Below are 17,342 nucleotides of genomic sequence, written 5' to 3' on the forward strand. Positions count from 1 at the left end.
TCTAAGGACATATGAATGTTGAGAATCTTGTCTGAATGGTTTTTGGCAGTTGAGAGTGCTATTGACCCCTTTTACTAATTACTGACTAGTAATAATTAATAAAATGATTTAAATACTCAAAAAGTATATCTTTAAAAATATTTGTCATAGATGTTATATGTGGATCTCCTTCATATAATGAATAAGTGATAAATCTGCAAACTTGTTTCAGAAGCCTGACTTCATATAGTAATGTCTCATGATATTAGCAAATCATTTAGCTTTTCTTTGCCTTAGTTTTATTATGTGAAAAGTAATTCTTATAATACTTATAACATTTCATATCATTGGGATAATCAGATGAGACAATATATGTAAGCACTATGTAAATAGCAGGTATATTTATCATTACTATTATTACATTATGATCTGTTTCAAATGTTAGTTCTTAGAAAGCAAAGCCATTATATCATATTTGAAGTCTTTCTAGTATGGTAAAGTCATTCAGAGCTTATGCTTTATCAATATAATCTTCATGAATCCAGCATACTTTCATGGTGTGACAAGGCACTGGAGTAGATTTTTTGAGCTTTTTAAAATATATTGAAGTTTCAAGAAGCATATTCTTTTTATTATATTTGTGTAGAATTTTCAGAAATAACAATCATATTCAGTTCAGCTAAGTTTTATCCTAGCAATACAATCCTTCCTTTACATTCTACTGAGAGATATTATATACACATATATAGTATAAGTATATAGATAAAACATAATATATATATAAAGAAATAAATAGGCATGATTTTGAAGAGATTCATATAAATCTTCAATAAATGATGCAGAGGGGTAAGAAATAGCTGTGTCTAGACAAAGAAAGTGATTATAGCTCTTAAGGAATTTATGGTTATAAGAGGAGAAAAAATGACAGTTACTAGTAAATGTCAGAGGGAGAAAAATGTATATTTTGTATATAGTTAGTGACTGCTGACAGATTCCATTAGATTGTAGAGTTAAGGGAAGCTTATGATAAAAATCCAGCATCCAGAATAATAGGGGGAAGGGCCTTCAGTCTTTGGCAAGAGAAAATGAAATATGTAGCTGTCATTAAGTAGATTTTATTTTGTAGATATGGGATTGTAAAATCATAAATTTTAAAATGGAAGGGACCTCATAGGCCCCTCATTTTACAGATTGAAAAAAAAGGATATTTAAAGAGGTTAAATTATTTGTCCAAGGCCACAGAAAATGGCAGAGGCAGGATTTTATTCCAGATCCTATAGTTATAAGACTAGTCATTCAACAAGTATTTTGTTCACGTATATTCAGTCATTAAGTTATGTCTGACTCTCTGTGACTCTGTGGACTATACTGCACCAATGTACTCCATATTTGTTGCTGTTGTTGTTTTTGTTTTTGGTAAAGACACTGGAGTAGTTTGTCATTTCCTTCTCCAATGGATAAAGACATACAGAGGTTACATGACTTGACCAGGGTCACATAGTTAGTATACGACTGTATCTGAACTTGAGTCTTCCTGATTACAGGCCCACTACTCTATTTATTGAGCCATCTAGTTATTTTACTAACAAGCATGTATCAAGAACTTAGTATGTGCCAGGCATTGTGGTAAGCCCTATCATTGTTGATGTTTGTCTTTTTTTCTTGAAGAGGACTGACATCAGGGAGGTGATGCCAGAACATTCAGGTAAGCTGGATTTGAAGGAGGGAGGGCTGGGCAGAGTCATCAGCCTCACATTGTCCTCCAGAACCATCTGGATCCCATGCTAAATACAGGGCCATCTCCAGTCATCCTGATATATATCTTGCCCCTGGATATAGCGATACAAACAAAAGAGAGACAGTCACTGTCTTTAGTCCCTGCTTACATTTTACTTGACAAAAAACACATAAACAGACCTGAAAACATTGTAGTGTGAGTCAAAGTATAAAGAGTTATCTTGACTGGTAACTGAGTCCAGAAAATGATAACTAGTTTTGGACTCTTCCTGAAATGGAGGAAAGGGCCTTTTGGAGCTCTTTCTAATGTACTGTGTTGCCTTTAAAACAAAGCACCTTTCTTACCACCACTCTATGAAGTAAGTAGGAAAATATTATTCTCTTTTATAAATGCAGAAATGAAATATTACAGATTTAGAGACTTGCTCAGATTCACACAGGTAATAAATAATAGAACCAGAATTCAAATTTAGGACTTTTGTTATAGAATCAAGAAAATTTTCCTACTATATAATTTTGTTTTCTTTTTGTCTTGTGTCTATTAAACATCAATCAATAAACACTTATTAATGACTTTATTCATGGCTGGAATAGTAAAATTTTATTAAATGCCTGCTCTGTTAGGTTCTATATTCTGGTGTCTTGTCTGCTTTATACAAGTTAACTCTTGCCACTCATCTAGGGCCTAAGAGTATTCATGGACATAGATGAAAGTACACATCATTTTCCATCCTTAATTCTTGTGTCTTAAATATGTCTTTGCCACTACTAGTATCAATGATTGGCAAAAAAGGTTGTTAGTAAAAAAGACAAAGGATTGTGAAACCTTCGTCAAGCAAGTATAGAGTACAAGACCAATTTAATCTTAACATGCAAAGGGAGTATTGTGTTTGTGCTTCTGCTGTCTTGAATGCCCAGAAAATACATGTTGTATTTGTTCTTGAGGGAGGAGAGTGAAATATTGTATCCTAAATTTGGAAGATGGACAAATAAAACTCAAAGAAAGAAGACAACCACTTAACATTTAGGATGACATAGAATAATTGCTCTGGTTAGACCCCATTTTATCCTTCTTGTTTTTCCTAAATGAACTTATAACCTTGATAGGTTAGCTGTTTGATTAAGGTATGAACTTTGCCTGAATTATAGTATGTATTTTCTTTGTTCCTTAAGATCAGACATTACACCTGGGTTAAATAGTTTCCTGGAAATGACTTCTCTCTTGGAAATGACTCTTCTCAGCAAAACTTGCTTGAAATTTTTTCCAAGTTCTTTTTAAATTTTAGGTACATTGGGTTTGTCTGTGAAAAATCATTAAAATTTCATGTAACCAAAATTGTCCTTTTTATCTTCTGTGATCTTTCCTGCTTTTTGGTCATGAACTCTTCCCCCATCCAGAAATCTGAAAAGCAATTTCATCCATGTTCCTCTAATTTATTAAGTCCAGGTAATGAATCTACTTGTAGGTATTTTGGTGTGTGGGATAAGATGTTGGCATAGACTTTTTTCTGTCAAACTGCTTTCCACTTTTCCTACTAGTTTGCATTAAAGTAAGTGCTTACTTTTTAAAAACATAAATATATTGAAGTTTCAAGAAGCATATTCTTTTTATTATATTTGTATAGCATTTTCAGAAATAACAACCATATTCAGTTCCGCTAAGTTTTATCCTAGCATAAAATAAAATAAAAACATATGATTTTGTAGAACAAAATGCTGTTTTGTACTCTCTTCCAGTGTGGTATCTCCTATGCATATGTAAAATTATATAAGATTTTTTGAAAGGTGTCACAATGTATATAACTTTCTTCAATGACTCTTTGAGTGATCAGGTGATCATAAATATCAAGTGAGCCATAAATAGGGAAGTATATGCTCATCAGAATGTTTCCTGTAATCATAGAAGAGATTCAGTGTACAGACTAGTCATGGAGGTGATGCAGTGCATAGACCAAATCACTGAGGGATTTCATATAGGCTTCATTGGCCTTCAAAAGCTCTTGTTGGTTAATGACATTGGGTTGATTACATTAAGTTACAGAACTTTATAAAATCTCCATAGCCTCTGAAGTTTTTTCCCCTAAATATTTGCTTAGAAAAACTAATTGGATAAAGAATGCCTGTTGTTGATGTGTAGTTGGATGGCCAATGTATAGAACAGAGGTGCATCATTATTTTTGTGTGTCAAGGAACCCCTTTAATAATCTGGTAAAGTCTATAGACTTCTTTTCAGGATGATTTTTTTTTCTATACTTATAATCAAGGAAAATGCCAGGTTTCAGTTAGAGATTAAAGAAAATAAGATGTAATTTTTGCCATTTAAGTTTAAAGGGCTACTAAAATCTATCCCTGGATTCCTTAGTGCTCAGTGTATCCCAGATTAAACATTCCTGGTATAGAGATTGTCCTTCAATATATTTATTAGTCAGACACTACAAGTCAACAATGAATTATTCTCTGTGTTGAATAAGAAAGGAGGTGATTTAGATAGCCCTTATGAAATTGTAAAGTTTTAAAAAATATCACAAATTATTACGTGAAACAAAATTCATCTTTTTAAAATTCCAGTATTCTACTAGTGCTATGGAATGATTGAACATCATGTAGAAGAATCAGATCCAAAGATCTGAAAAAGGCTATAACCAAAATGTTGAAAAAGAGAGAACCATGGTGGGTGAAAGTCAGATGCAGACTTTAGAGACAAGAAAATTACTTAGGAGATATGAAATAATATGTTTCATCAAAGAAATGTATGAGCAACAAAGATGTATTGATTAGGTGGTGAGAATGAAGGATAGATGGTCAGTATCTATTACATTATCGTTCCCTATGAGGCAAAGACAAAAGATATAGGTGGACATCCTTGTGGGGAGTTTTTGGCAGGATACAGATGAATTGAATAAAATGGGAAAGTATGGGTAAATTGTGATCTGAATCATTGGAGATAATTACCTATACTTATGAAATCACAGATCTTTTTGGATATATTCGAATATTATTAACTTTGACCTGGCATTATTCTTGTCTCTTTCCCTTTGGGGATCTTCATGATTTTAAAGGGCTATTGTTATTCCTTTTAGGAACATATAAGGGACAGTAGAGTTTCATCTGGTTGTTCAGACTTAAGTTCTTAGGTGAAATAAAGGTAGATGATAGTAGTTTAAGGTTACTGAATATTGGTTCCTTTAAGCTATCCTTTGGTTCTGGCTTTCCATTTCACAAGAGATTCTTTCAATGTTACTTATGAATTTTAAATGATAAAACATTTGATTATGATGAAATCCCAAGTGAATCATTCTTTTAGCATTGAAGTGATATTTGTTTCATTATAATTTAATTTCTCTGAATATATGTGAAAAGAAAATGAAAGGTGGATTCTAATGGGACTGTTTTTGGTGAGATAAATAGAAATAAATACAAATAATGAGAAGGAAATTTCATTTGGATATATTGAAGTACAGCTCCCAAGAATTAACTTCACATGTTGAGGAGCAACAGTTGCCAAACAGATTGACTTTGTATACAGTGAGATAGTGAGGTGCAAATATAATATCATTCAGTCTGCATGGTAAAGATGTGTCATTACTATCAACAGATGGAATATGTGGGAGAGTGTCTATTCTCCATCCACCGATAAGTTTATAGTTTAATATGGCTTGCACAAGATGTTGTCATCAGTTATTTAAAAGATATAATTAAAATAAAATCTTTTACTTGTTGCATATGTTTGTGGAAAGTAGGAAGTTTCTTTTCTGTCTTTGTAGTCCCGCATTAGTAAATATTCAATTGACTTTCCAAATTAGAACTTATCTTTCTGATTTTAAATTTTCATACTGGGGAATTAATTAAAATGATAAAAATCTTTAAAAAATTAAAAATTAACAACAATTTCAAAATAATAGTATCCTTATTTAAATATGCAGTGATTTAAATATGTTTTGATTAGAACAGTCTCAAGAGAATCTTGGTTATTTGTGTGATGCTTATGTAGTTTCACAGTCTACTGCATTGCAGAGAAATCTACCCATTGTCTTCAAATCTACTTATTTCTTAAAGGATTTGTCTCAGAATTCTTTGGGTATTAATTTACTTAGGAAAATATAAGATTTATTTCACCTGGTCAAAAAACAGTAGCTATGTATTTCTCAAAATAGAACCACAACATGTAGAGTAAATAGGTTTATATTTACTTACATATCTGGCTACATGGGATTTATCTATAAATTCTGAGATGATGAAAATTCTTATGGACCTTCTGTGGAAATAAAGGTGGTTCCCTTTGCCCTTTTGTGCTATTCTTAAAGTTATTGCTTTTTGGGAATCTATAAATCTCTGGAGGGGAATTATGTGGATGGTTTTACTAACTTGGACCATAAAGCTTTTCTGGGTTAGTCCAGAGGGAAATTTATTTCACTTTAGGTTAGCAATACCTCATAAACTTTCTAAGAATCTCAATGTGAGTCTCAAGGTGAGTATAATATTAGTGTTTTGCTTTAGTAAAAGCTTCAAAATGGCCTCATGCTTTTAGATTTTTTTTGGGGGGGGTATGTTTAAGAGTTAACTAATAACATATCTTTTGACTACATTGTTTCTCATAGCTTTAAAGCCATCAATTGAACTTCACTATTAGGTAAGATGATCTATTATGTAGTAAGGACAATGAGATTTCATTTTGAATTTGGGGAAAGACGCATGATAGGGTTAAAAAATGTTGGCTCTGGAGATAGAGGACCTGCGTGAGACAAAGTTTCTGCCACTAATTACTGCCAGGGAGACCTGGCACTAGTCACTTGGCTTCTCTGGGCCTTAATTTCTTCAAAGTGTATCCTTCTAGTTCTAAATCTCAGGTTCTTTATGCTTTGTTAATCAACCTGCAATTTTATTCAATTAATCTATGATCTCATCAGAGCAGCTACTTCCTTTACTTGTTCAAGTAGCAATTCCCTCTCATAGTGTGTGTCGTTTTTATGATTTCTCCAAATTCCTTGTAGAAGATCTAGAGAATGTCCTGTAGTATTTCTTTGAATTCTTAATGATTACCAATAGAGCATTTTGAAAGTCTTTTATCTCTCCATTTCAATTCCCTTCATGATATAATTACTTATTTTTTCAAGTTATACATATGCTATATTTTATTTTTATACCACTTCTTAAATATAAGTCATTATTGACTCCTTACATATAATATACATCATTTTGTTTCCCTTTGGGCCACTTGAAAATTACTCTTTTGATATCATGCTCTTCTATGCTTTGAAGATGTGACATTATTAAAAGAATATTACATCTCATCAATTTCCAAAATATAATCTTTGTTTACCCATGAAAAAGGGAGGAGAGAGAAAGCAAAGTGGTGCAGTGGGTAGAGCACCAGCCCTGAAATCAGGAGGACCTAAATTCAAATCTGGCCTCAGACACCTAACACTTCCTAGCTGTGTGACCCTGGGCAAGTCACTTAACCCCAATTGCCTCAGGGGGAAAAAATAGTAAAAGAGGAGGAAAGAAGAAGAGGACCTAAACATTATGTTTATATGTATTATATTTACATTAAATATTTTATAATACATTATATTATATGTTTATATAGTATATTTTATATTATGTATATGATATTCAACTGAATATGTTGTATGTTTATATTATAAAATAATTATACTAAATGTTTTATATGTATTTCATTTGCTCCTAATAATAATGTATGCAGTAGATACAAATTTGTAGTTGAGGAAACTGAAGCAAATAGAGATTAAATAACTTGTTCACTGTCACAGAGTTACTAAGAATCTGAAGTCAAATTTCCTTTGGTCTTCCTCATTCTAAGTATTGTGCTCTATGTATACACCACCCAGCTTTAAGCACTAGCTGCTTCTGTGGATACAGATAACTATATCTGTATTGAATAGATACACATATTCTTTTTAACTTCTCCTATTTAAACAACAGATGCTTACTTTCTAAAACCTGTGGATTTTCAGAATATTACCAGTTACAACCTTGTGAATGGAGTACATTCCAGAAATTCATTTGTAGGTTAGTCATTCTAAATTATTATTGATTCTTGACTCAACCTACCAAGTCATGGGATTATATGAATTGGGTTTGATTTTAGAAGCTTTTTCTAAAATATCATCACTCTCTTTGGCTTATTTCCTAGCACAGTGCTAAATATATAATAAAAACTTAAATGTTGTTTGATTCAGGAAGTAATATTTTCTCTATCTACTATATGTTCTAGTAGAAAATCTCATAATATAGCTCATTATCTTAGTCACTATAGCTATGGATAATAGCATTCCCGTATCTTATAAAGCATCTAAGGAAGCAAAGATTTTTTTCAAATATAGGACAGTCTTTATTTCATTTCACAGAAAATTCAGGTGTGAAAGACCAAAAAAATTTCATAAAACTCATGAAGAACTCAATAAATAGCTCACTAGAAACCAGTAAATTTCTATTCACCTTCTGGTATGTCCTACTTTTTTTTGGTTTGTTTTCTATCATACTTTAGATTTAGTATTATCCTAGGGTTACAATTTCCTTCAGAAGAGACCTGCAATCCTGGCTCAACTTCTTGACATTTTAGTGAATCTCTCTTTTCCCCAGGGTCCAACAAAATGCTATTCTTCTACCTAGGTCCTTTCATGTCATTCTATGGTTTGAATTTCCCCAAAAGAGAAGCATATTTTATAGCTGATAGATAACTCCCCTTCCTCTTAGATCCTCAATTACTCTTGCAACTCACAGTGAAGTACAGTGACCAATATTTTGCCTCAAAGACAATGGCTTTCACCTCAGTTTTCAGGCCCATGAGGGTATCATCTCTTCTCTCTGAGAGAGATTGTAATTCTTAATTAGTGGAAAACTGGACTTGTAACCAACCTTCCTATATTTAGAATATATTTGCCCATAGAAGCAATTTACATTAATGTTTAGATAGTATCTTTATGTTTCTGAAACACTGTGAAATAAATCGCACATTCTTAGGGCAGCTAGATGGCTTAGTGCAGAAACTGCTGTGTTTGGAGTCAAGAAGAACTGAATTTAAATCTGGTGGCAGACAATAGCTGTGTGACCCTGGACAAGTCACTTAATCCTGTTTGGTTTTGGCTTCCCCATCTGTAAAATGAGCTGAAGAAGGAAATGGGAAACCACTCCCATGTCTCTGGCAAGAAAACCCCAAATGGGATCACAAAGAGTTGGATGTAACTGAAACAATAATAGCACTATACTTTCTCATTATACATGTGAGAAACTAAAACTCAGAGAGCTTAATCTGGATGAGGGTTAAGATTATGCAAGATGATTAACCTGGAGTTTGTGATCTTTTAAGAATATTTGATGAGATGATAATGACTTCAGTCTAATTGGTTTCTTTTGTAGTCTTGTATTTTTTATGTTATACCTTTGAAAACATTCTAAGAAGGAATGTGTCTACATATACACGCACATATGTTTTATTGGACTCTTAAAGGAGCTATCATGCAAATAAAGGTTAAGATCAATTGATCTAGGGGATATAAATAGTGACTATTTATAATTTCATTGTAATGGGTAATTCTCACATGAGAATATTCTCTCTACTTTGCAGGACCATATTTTTCTTCAGTTCATCATCTTAGAGAGTTGTCTAATATACTAAGAGATTAAGTGTTTCCCATAGGATCACAAAGTCAGTTTGTGACAAAGATGGGATTTGAATCCAACTTACTATTCACATTTTGGCCCATTTCCTCCAAGTTTTGAAATATTTTTTAAGATCTCTAGTCTTACCTACATTATTTTAACTATTCATTCAATCTTTCATTCATTTGCATACTGGATAAGTATGATTTTGACTTTTATTCAAGAAATTGTAAATTTGATATAGAACAAGGCTAATAATACAATGCTCAATACTTCTAAGAAAGCAGAAACAGGACCAGCATAGATCTTTCCTTAAAAAGTGTGTTTATCTGGTTCTGTTTACTTAAATCTGTTTCCTTTGTTATAAGTCTTTGCATGTTTACTTAACTCTTCATACGAATAATTTCTAATGATGCAGTAATGTTCCATTATAGTCGTGTAACATAACTTTTTGAATATTACCCAATCTAAGAGCACTTATTTTGTTTTCAGTACTTTGTCATCACATTTCATTTTAACTTATTAAAATATTCATATGAGGCAATGATTTCATGGATTTGAAAGTTTTTCTCAGGAGTAGGGATCTTCATCCATTTATGCTTGCTCATCTTATGTGATTCTAGTCTAAGACCCCTATTACCACCAAAAAATGTTTGCCAGAAGGAAACCATTAAATGTTCTAATGACATTCTTCATTTTTTTTCCTAGCATCATATGTATGCCATTACAGCACTCTCACCATCCACTTTTTATCCTTTACCTTCACTTCCTCTTCCTATGTTGTATTTCTCCATTCCCCTCTGTGTAATATTAACTTTTAATTCTTCAGAGACTATTGCATTTTATGTCTCATTGCAGCACTGGTGAAACGTTGGTATCTTTATAATGAGTCTTTGCTTTCATATAAAGCTTAGAATCATTAAAGGATATTTGCAATTAACTCAAGGCAATTCAGCTCACTCTTCTCATACAACCTTAGGTCTATTCCTTGTATTTTTTACTTTTTTCTCTTAAATAGATATAATGATGATCAAGGTTTATAACTTGTTCATCCAAATGTATGCTGCAATGTGAGAAATCGATATCTTTCATATGCTTATGTTATACACTGTGCATGGTTAAACCAAGTTTTTTTTTTTTTTAATGATAATAGAGATCTTCTAGAAATCTCTACAGTGTTACAGGGGTTAATAATGTCATCATAATGTCTTATGTAAATAGGAACATTGATAATATTCCAAACTATGGAGGATTCCTCTTTAGCTTGGACTCTATTGGATCTTGTCCATCACAGTGATGATTACCTTTGCTTAGTATACATCTACTTGTTTTATGATGAAAGAGGATTATTTCTTTTGGTCTTTCTTTCAAGGAATCCCAATGGTTTTATGATTTTGATGTAAAATGCCTTATAGAAAATGAGCCTGAAAGGCAACAATTTTCTGTTCTATCAAATCAAATGCTTTTTTATAATTAGCAAAAAATGAGCACAGTAGGATTTTATATTTTCTACAACCTTTAGATATTGTGAATGGTACAATGTACCACATGTATGTCCTTTCAAGTGAGCTATGAGTGAATATAATAATGGAAAAGATAAATAGTATCAGTCTTTACATTTTTGCTATAATCCAAACTAGAAGAAAGAAGTATATTACTGATAAATGAAAGGATAGCTTCTAGATATTTGGAGAGACAAAGAAAGTAGTTGGAAAGATGGTTTTTATTCAACACTGTCAATGAGAAATATTATTTTTTATTTCATGTATTGTATTACTAAGGATAGATGATGCAAAAGGAACATCTTGAAAATAATTGCAACTTATGTACCAATATCAGCTGCTGAGCATGAGGAGAGAGAGGGATGCTTTTTCAAGTAGTCCAATACATGTTAAAAATGGTAGAATATATGTTAAATCCAACACATGCATACATATTTATACAGCTATCGTGTCACACAAGAAAAATCAAATGAAACCATTAAAAAAAGAGAGAAGCAAAATAAAATGCAAGCAAACAAAACCAAAAAGAATAAAAATGCTATGTTGTGAACTACACTCAGTTCCCAGTCTTCTCTCTGAGTGTAGGTAGCTCTCTTCATCACTGACCAATTGGAACTGGTTTGAATCATCTCATTATTGAAGAGAGCCACATCCATCAGAATTGATCATCATATAATGTTGTTGCCATGTATAATGATCTCCTGGTCCTGCTAATTTCACTTAACATCAGTTCACTTAACATCTCCAGACCTCTCTGAAATTAACCTGGTCGTTTCTTACAGAACAATAATATTCCATAAGATTCATATAATTTATTCAGCCATTCTCCAATTTATGGGCACCCATTGTTACCAGCTTCTTGCCACTACAAAAAGAGCTGCCACAAACATTTTTGCACATATGGGTCCCTTTCCCTCCTTTAAGATGAGAGAGAGGGATTCCATGGAGAACTTGATGAGTTGTTTTAATTCAAGTCCATTTTATACTCTGATATAAATTTCTTTGAAAAAAGTGGCAAAAACTGAGTATTGGGAGAAGCACTATGGCAAAATATCATTCAGGAAAATGGTATGAGAAAGGCCAAAGGCATGTGGATAAGATAGAAGACTTGTGCCTTTATATCATAAATACTTCCTTTGAGAAAATAATGTCAAGTGCTAGATGTGGTGATGACTAAATAACACCACAAAATGAACTATAGTAAAATTTTAAAATACTTGTTATTGATTTGGAAGTTATGTCTTTTTTAGGCTTTTTTTGCATTTATTGAGATAGTCATGTAGATGGGAATATACGGTTATCCATTCCACATTATGTTTGATTTTGGTGGGTCTGCATAAAAAATTAAATGGGAATTTTGTGGAAGCCACAGACCACACACAAAATTCAGCAAAGAAAAAAAAGTTTAGAAACTCAGAAATGTATAGTGTGTGTGTGTGTGTGTGTGTGTGTGTGTGTGTGTGTGTAGCATTGTATAACATCAAGACAAAAGAAAAGGAAGCTGGAAGAGGAAGTTATTCCTGAATCAGTTGTCTTTCTATAGTCAGACCATTGATTTGTCCATGAGAAACAAGATCAGGATTAGTAAAATATTAAAAAATAATAATAAAAAAATGACATATAGTTAACATAAGGTAATCCTAAACGATTTAAAAGAATAATTGGGAAACAAAATAGTAAACAAGCATTATAACATGTTATCTTTCTTTGTATCATCTTTTTACTAAATCATAAACTGATCAAGAGCAAGGAATCAATTTTTTTTTCATTTTTGAATTATTTATATATATCACACTGTCTTCAACAGTAGCAGACACTTAGTGGATGATGATTGAATTCAGTTAAAATGAGTAGAGATTAGCTAACTATGCTTTCCCTATTTCTAATACTACTGATTTTGAAGCAGTATTCACTTCATTTTCCTAGAATTATCTGTATATGACATTTTTGAACCTCATCATGTATTTTGTTCCTGATTAGACTTTATTGGCTAATTGATCAAGACTTCAAAGCATAGAATCCCCCTGGATGTGAGCTTAGAAATAAGAACAGGAAGAAAGTATTTGTGATGCATGTAGTTTCTGTGTAATTTCTAGATGGTACCTTAAGAGTCTTAAATTCTCTTAGGATGGTGATTATAACCTCTTCATTATATCTATTATAGAACTAAATTATATTTGTTGAGTGAATAATGGTATTATATCTTTCCATATTTATAAATCATGGCTTATGTTAGGACTTTGAGATTTTATAGAGAGATGATACACTTTAACATTTTATTTGCAAATACAGGAGTATAGAAACATTGATTCTATTGATTCATAGATTCTAGTGCTAGAAGAGCACTTAGAATTCAGCCACATCTATTTTAAAGATGATGAGCAGACAATTTAAGTGACTTATCACATAGCAAGTTTCAAAGAAAGACCTTCAATCTAAGTTTACCTGATTCCAAAACCATTCTATCAATTGATAAAGCTTAACACATACTTTTTACTCCTCTTAACTCAGGGATAATTTTACCATATAAGAACCACATTCTTAAGTTAGTAAACTATATTAATTTATCAAAAAGTGAAATATATGACATAAGATAGAAAACTAAGATTGTATTTGAAAAGTCTTGGTCTTCTGACACATTATGACTGTGATCTTGAATAAGTGACTTAAAACTTCCTAGGCAACTGTTCTAAGACTGTCAAGTAAAGGTAGTTACCTCATCAGGAGTTGTCTATGTCCATGAAATAGATCTAGTCTAAAGTGCTTTTTATATGATCTTTTAAAATTGATTTTTATTTGTATTTACATCACTCTCATTTCCAAATATTTCTTCCCTTCTTTAAAATTCAACAAGCTATTTCTTAGCCTATTTTTTAAATCCTATTTTTAAAAATAAAGAATAAAAAGATTGAGAAAAAAAACATTTTAACAAAGCTAATCAATACACTGATAGAAACTGATATTGTCATAAAAGAATACGAAATCCTATTTCTTATCTCTTCTTTGGTATTAATCCTTGATCATTGCAAAAAGTTGCATTGAGTCTATTTATTGTTCTTTTCATTTATGTTGTTGTAGTTAGTATGTATGTTGTTTTCCTGCTTCTATCTTATTCTATATCAGTTCATACAGATCTTCCTATGCTTCTCTAAATTATTAATATTCATTCATTTACATTAATGTTCAATTATATTTCTATACCAATATTTGTTTAGCCATTGCCTGATTGATAGCCATCTACTTTGCTTACAATTTTTTCCACCACAAAAAGTATTTTGATAAATATTTTGGTTTATATGGAACCTCTGTCTTTGATCTTCTTGGGATATACATATGCTTAGTGGTAGGAAATCTGTTTCAAAAGTACTCAGATATTTAAGAATATTTTAGTCAATTCTTTAGTATAATTCTGTATATTTTATTTTCTTTCTCTTGTAGTATCTAATACATGGCTTGTTCCAGAAACAAAAGGAGCAATTGTGCAAGGTGGATATGGCCACACAAGTGTGTATGATGAAATGACAAAGTCCATTTATGTACATGGCGGTTATAAAGCTTTACCAGGCAACAAATATGGACTAGTAGATGACCTTTATAGATATGAAGTTAATACCAAGACATGGTAAGTAAATGTGATTTGGGAAAAGAAGAACAGAAAGAAGAAAAGGAAATGGGAAAATGTAGCATTAGTACTGATGTTATTTTTAAATATAATGGTGGCATGAATTAAGTATTTGGTGATATTTTAAGGTAATTCTTTATCATTTCATATAAAACAGATAAAATGATATTTTATAATTTTAGCAACATTTGAATTGAGTTCCATCAATGTATTAAAAAGTCATTATGAGAAAACATTTCATAAAGGAAATGTCATGTTCTGTGTAAAAATTGCTATGAATGACTACAGAAAATTTTTACTTTCCTCTTTAATCAAAGTACTAAATTGCTTAATTCAAGAATGATTTAAATAATTTGAAATTGGATTATAACAATAGGATCTTTGAGCTAATTTTAGTCTTCCTTGTGTGAACAAACTGGTTCTACAGGGTTTAGCAGTATCAGAAGGCAGGAAATTTACTAGGTAGGTCTGTGACTAAGAAATGTCTTTGCTACGGAAAACTTTTTAACATCCATTTGGATTCCCTTATAACCTGAATTGTCACTCTAATTGACATTTTCTTCTTTTTTTTCCTCTGTGCTTTTATTATGATCCCTAATTTCTACTGATAGAGAACTGATGATGTCTTGGAAATAGTGAATGCTTTCATATGATTTCTTCTTGATGCACATTCCTCTGGCCCCTCCTATTTCAATATTTACTGATGTTCCATAGCAAAGACTATGGTTTGGAACTCAATGATGCACCTTTTAAAGTTCTTACAACTTTAGAACTGCAGATATGATAAAATTAAAAGCATTCTAGGTAGATGAATATGTGCCCTAGAGATATAAAACACGTGTGGGCCCCATGTGGCCCAGTGCTACAGAATTAGGTTAAAATGCAATTGACATCTATTTAAGAGATAAATAAAAAATATATATAATATTATATTTAAAAATTAAGTTAATGTATGGAGCTACAAAGTACATATGTATAGATTAGTGGCTCCTATTTTTATTTTAGTTTGACTCTACTGATTTGCCTGGTTAGTTACCAGTAAGAAAAAAGTCTCTACCAGCTTTTTCTCTGAATTTGATAATCCTTGTCCCTGTAATCTCTTTGTTCTTATTGTCTAATTGCAGCCACATTTGTGCTTCTCTAACACTCCTATTTTTTTAGATTATTGGCAAAATGTAATGTAAGACAAAGGCCTTACTAATACCAAGATGGTCTATTGCACTTAGAAATATTTAAGTGACACAGTAGACAGAAATCACTTAACTTGGAGTCAGGAAGACATGAATTCAAATGTAACCTCAGATGTTTACTAGCAGTGTGACCCTGAATGAATCACTTACCCTCTTTTTGTCTCAGTTTCCTGAAAAATTCCTGTGAAATAAGGATAATAACAGGACCTAACTTGCCGAGTTGTTAGGAAAATTGGTGTTATATATTTTGTTTATTTCTTCCCTCCTGCTATCTATGAAATATTTTACTCTTTTATAGAAGGCAATTAATTTGTTAGGACTTATTTTCAATCAAATTGTTGTAAATGTACTTGTTCAGCTTTGTTTATGTTGTGGAGAAGTGTCTGATTAGCTCTTTAAAATTTCTATAATTTTAGATATTGAAGTTTAGTTTTGTAGTTTTCAAGACTAATGCTTCTTTTTCCTTTAAAACCACATAATCATTACATTTGCTAACTTTTTCTAGGCACCTTATCCTTTGAGTTCTTAATGACAAATGATCTTGCATTACTGAGATTTAAAATTTTTTTTTAAGTATGATAATTACTTACATATATCTTATTGAATAATCACTAATTCACCTTTACTTCTTGTTATGGGCCAGAACTCTGAAACAAGGATTCTTACAAGGTGTTAATTCAATGGAATTGATGAGACAATGGTTATATAATTTAGCATGGTGCTTAATAGTTCTCTAAGTTCAGTATGATTGATTTAATCTTACAACAAAAAAAGGTTTCCTAGTGATATAATGATTGGTTTATACTCAGTGTAGAGCATATAAGCTAGGACTCAGAGCTAGAAACAGACTCAGAAGGGCTCGGAGAGAGACTTAGAAGGACCAGACAGTCTCGAAAGGGACCCAAAGACATATTGATTCCATCGTCCACCTTTGTGGTGCTGGAGGCTGAAATATAAGCCCTTGGATTCAGAGAGATTTATTCCATCTTCATCAGCCTCATGGTGGCTGGCTTGTCCTCCTGCACTTCTCCACTGAAATTAAGACTCTGGAAAGCTCTCCAGAAAGCTGGCCCAGGTTCTAGGCAAGGAAACTAGACTGTGAAGGAGATAATAAAGGATTTGGATACCTGGCTGTTCTTGTGGTGATTACTCAACTGAAATGAAAGCTGCTCAGAGACCTCCAGAAAACCAACAAAGAACCTTATAACTTCCCACTTCCAAATCATGTGTGGCCTATTTCTTTTTTCCATTCATCACATTTCCCTACTCTAACTCATTTAAAAAGCAATGTGAAACAGAACCAAGATGGTGGTATAAAAGCAGGACATTTCCTGAGCTTCCCCAGATTCCCCTCCAAACAACTTTAAAATAATTTCCCCAATGAATTGTGTAATGGCAGAACCAACAAAAGGATAGGGTAAAATAATTTTCAAATCCAAGGCAACTTAGAAGATTGGCAGGAAGGGTCTCTCTCATTGTTGTGAGAGTGGAATACAGTCTAGTGTAATTTGTGCCCATGGCAAACCAGCAGCAGGCTTTGAGGGTGACTGAATCGGCAGCAAGGGCTTCCAGAGCTCTCAGAATACAGATGGGAATGGGTATTGAACAACTAATCAGAAGGAGATTACAGGGATCCTTTGCTGTCCCTGGGCACAAAACTCCTTTAAATTTCAGTTCAGAGTCATAGCC

The 17,342-nt window shown here is 32.2% G+C and overlaps 1 protein-coding gene across 1 annotated transcript in view; it reads left to right on the forward strand.

The window, feature by feature from the left end:
- The window catches only part of ATRNL1 (attractin like 1), a 1,270,304-nt gene that overhangs the window by 139,229 nt on the left and 1,113,733 nt on the right, over window positions 1-17,342 (forward strand). The window contains exon 9 of the mRNA XM_051981495.1: window positions 14,280-14,463. Within this exon, the coding sequence (XP_051837455.1) occupies window positions 14,280-14,463 (184 nt within the window). The remainder of the gene's footprint in view (window positions 1-14,279; window positions 14,464-17,342) is intronic.

The sequence above is a fragment of the Antechinus flavipes genome, chromosome 2, assembly GCF_016432865.1.
Source record: "Antechinus flavipes isolate AdamAnt ecotype Samford, QLD, Australia chromosome 2, AdamAnt_v2, whole genome shotgun sequence".
NCBI classification, from domain to species: Eukaryota; Metazoa; Chordata; class Mammalia; order Dasyuromorphia; family Dasyuridae; genus Antechinus; species Antechinus flavipes.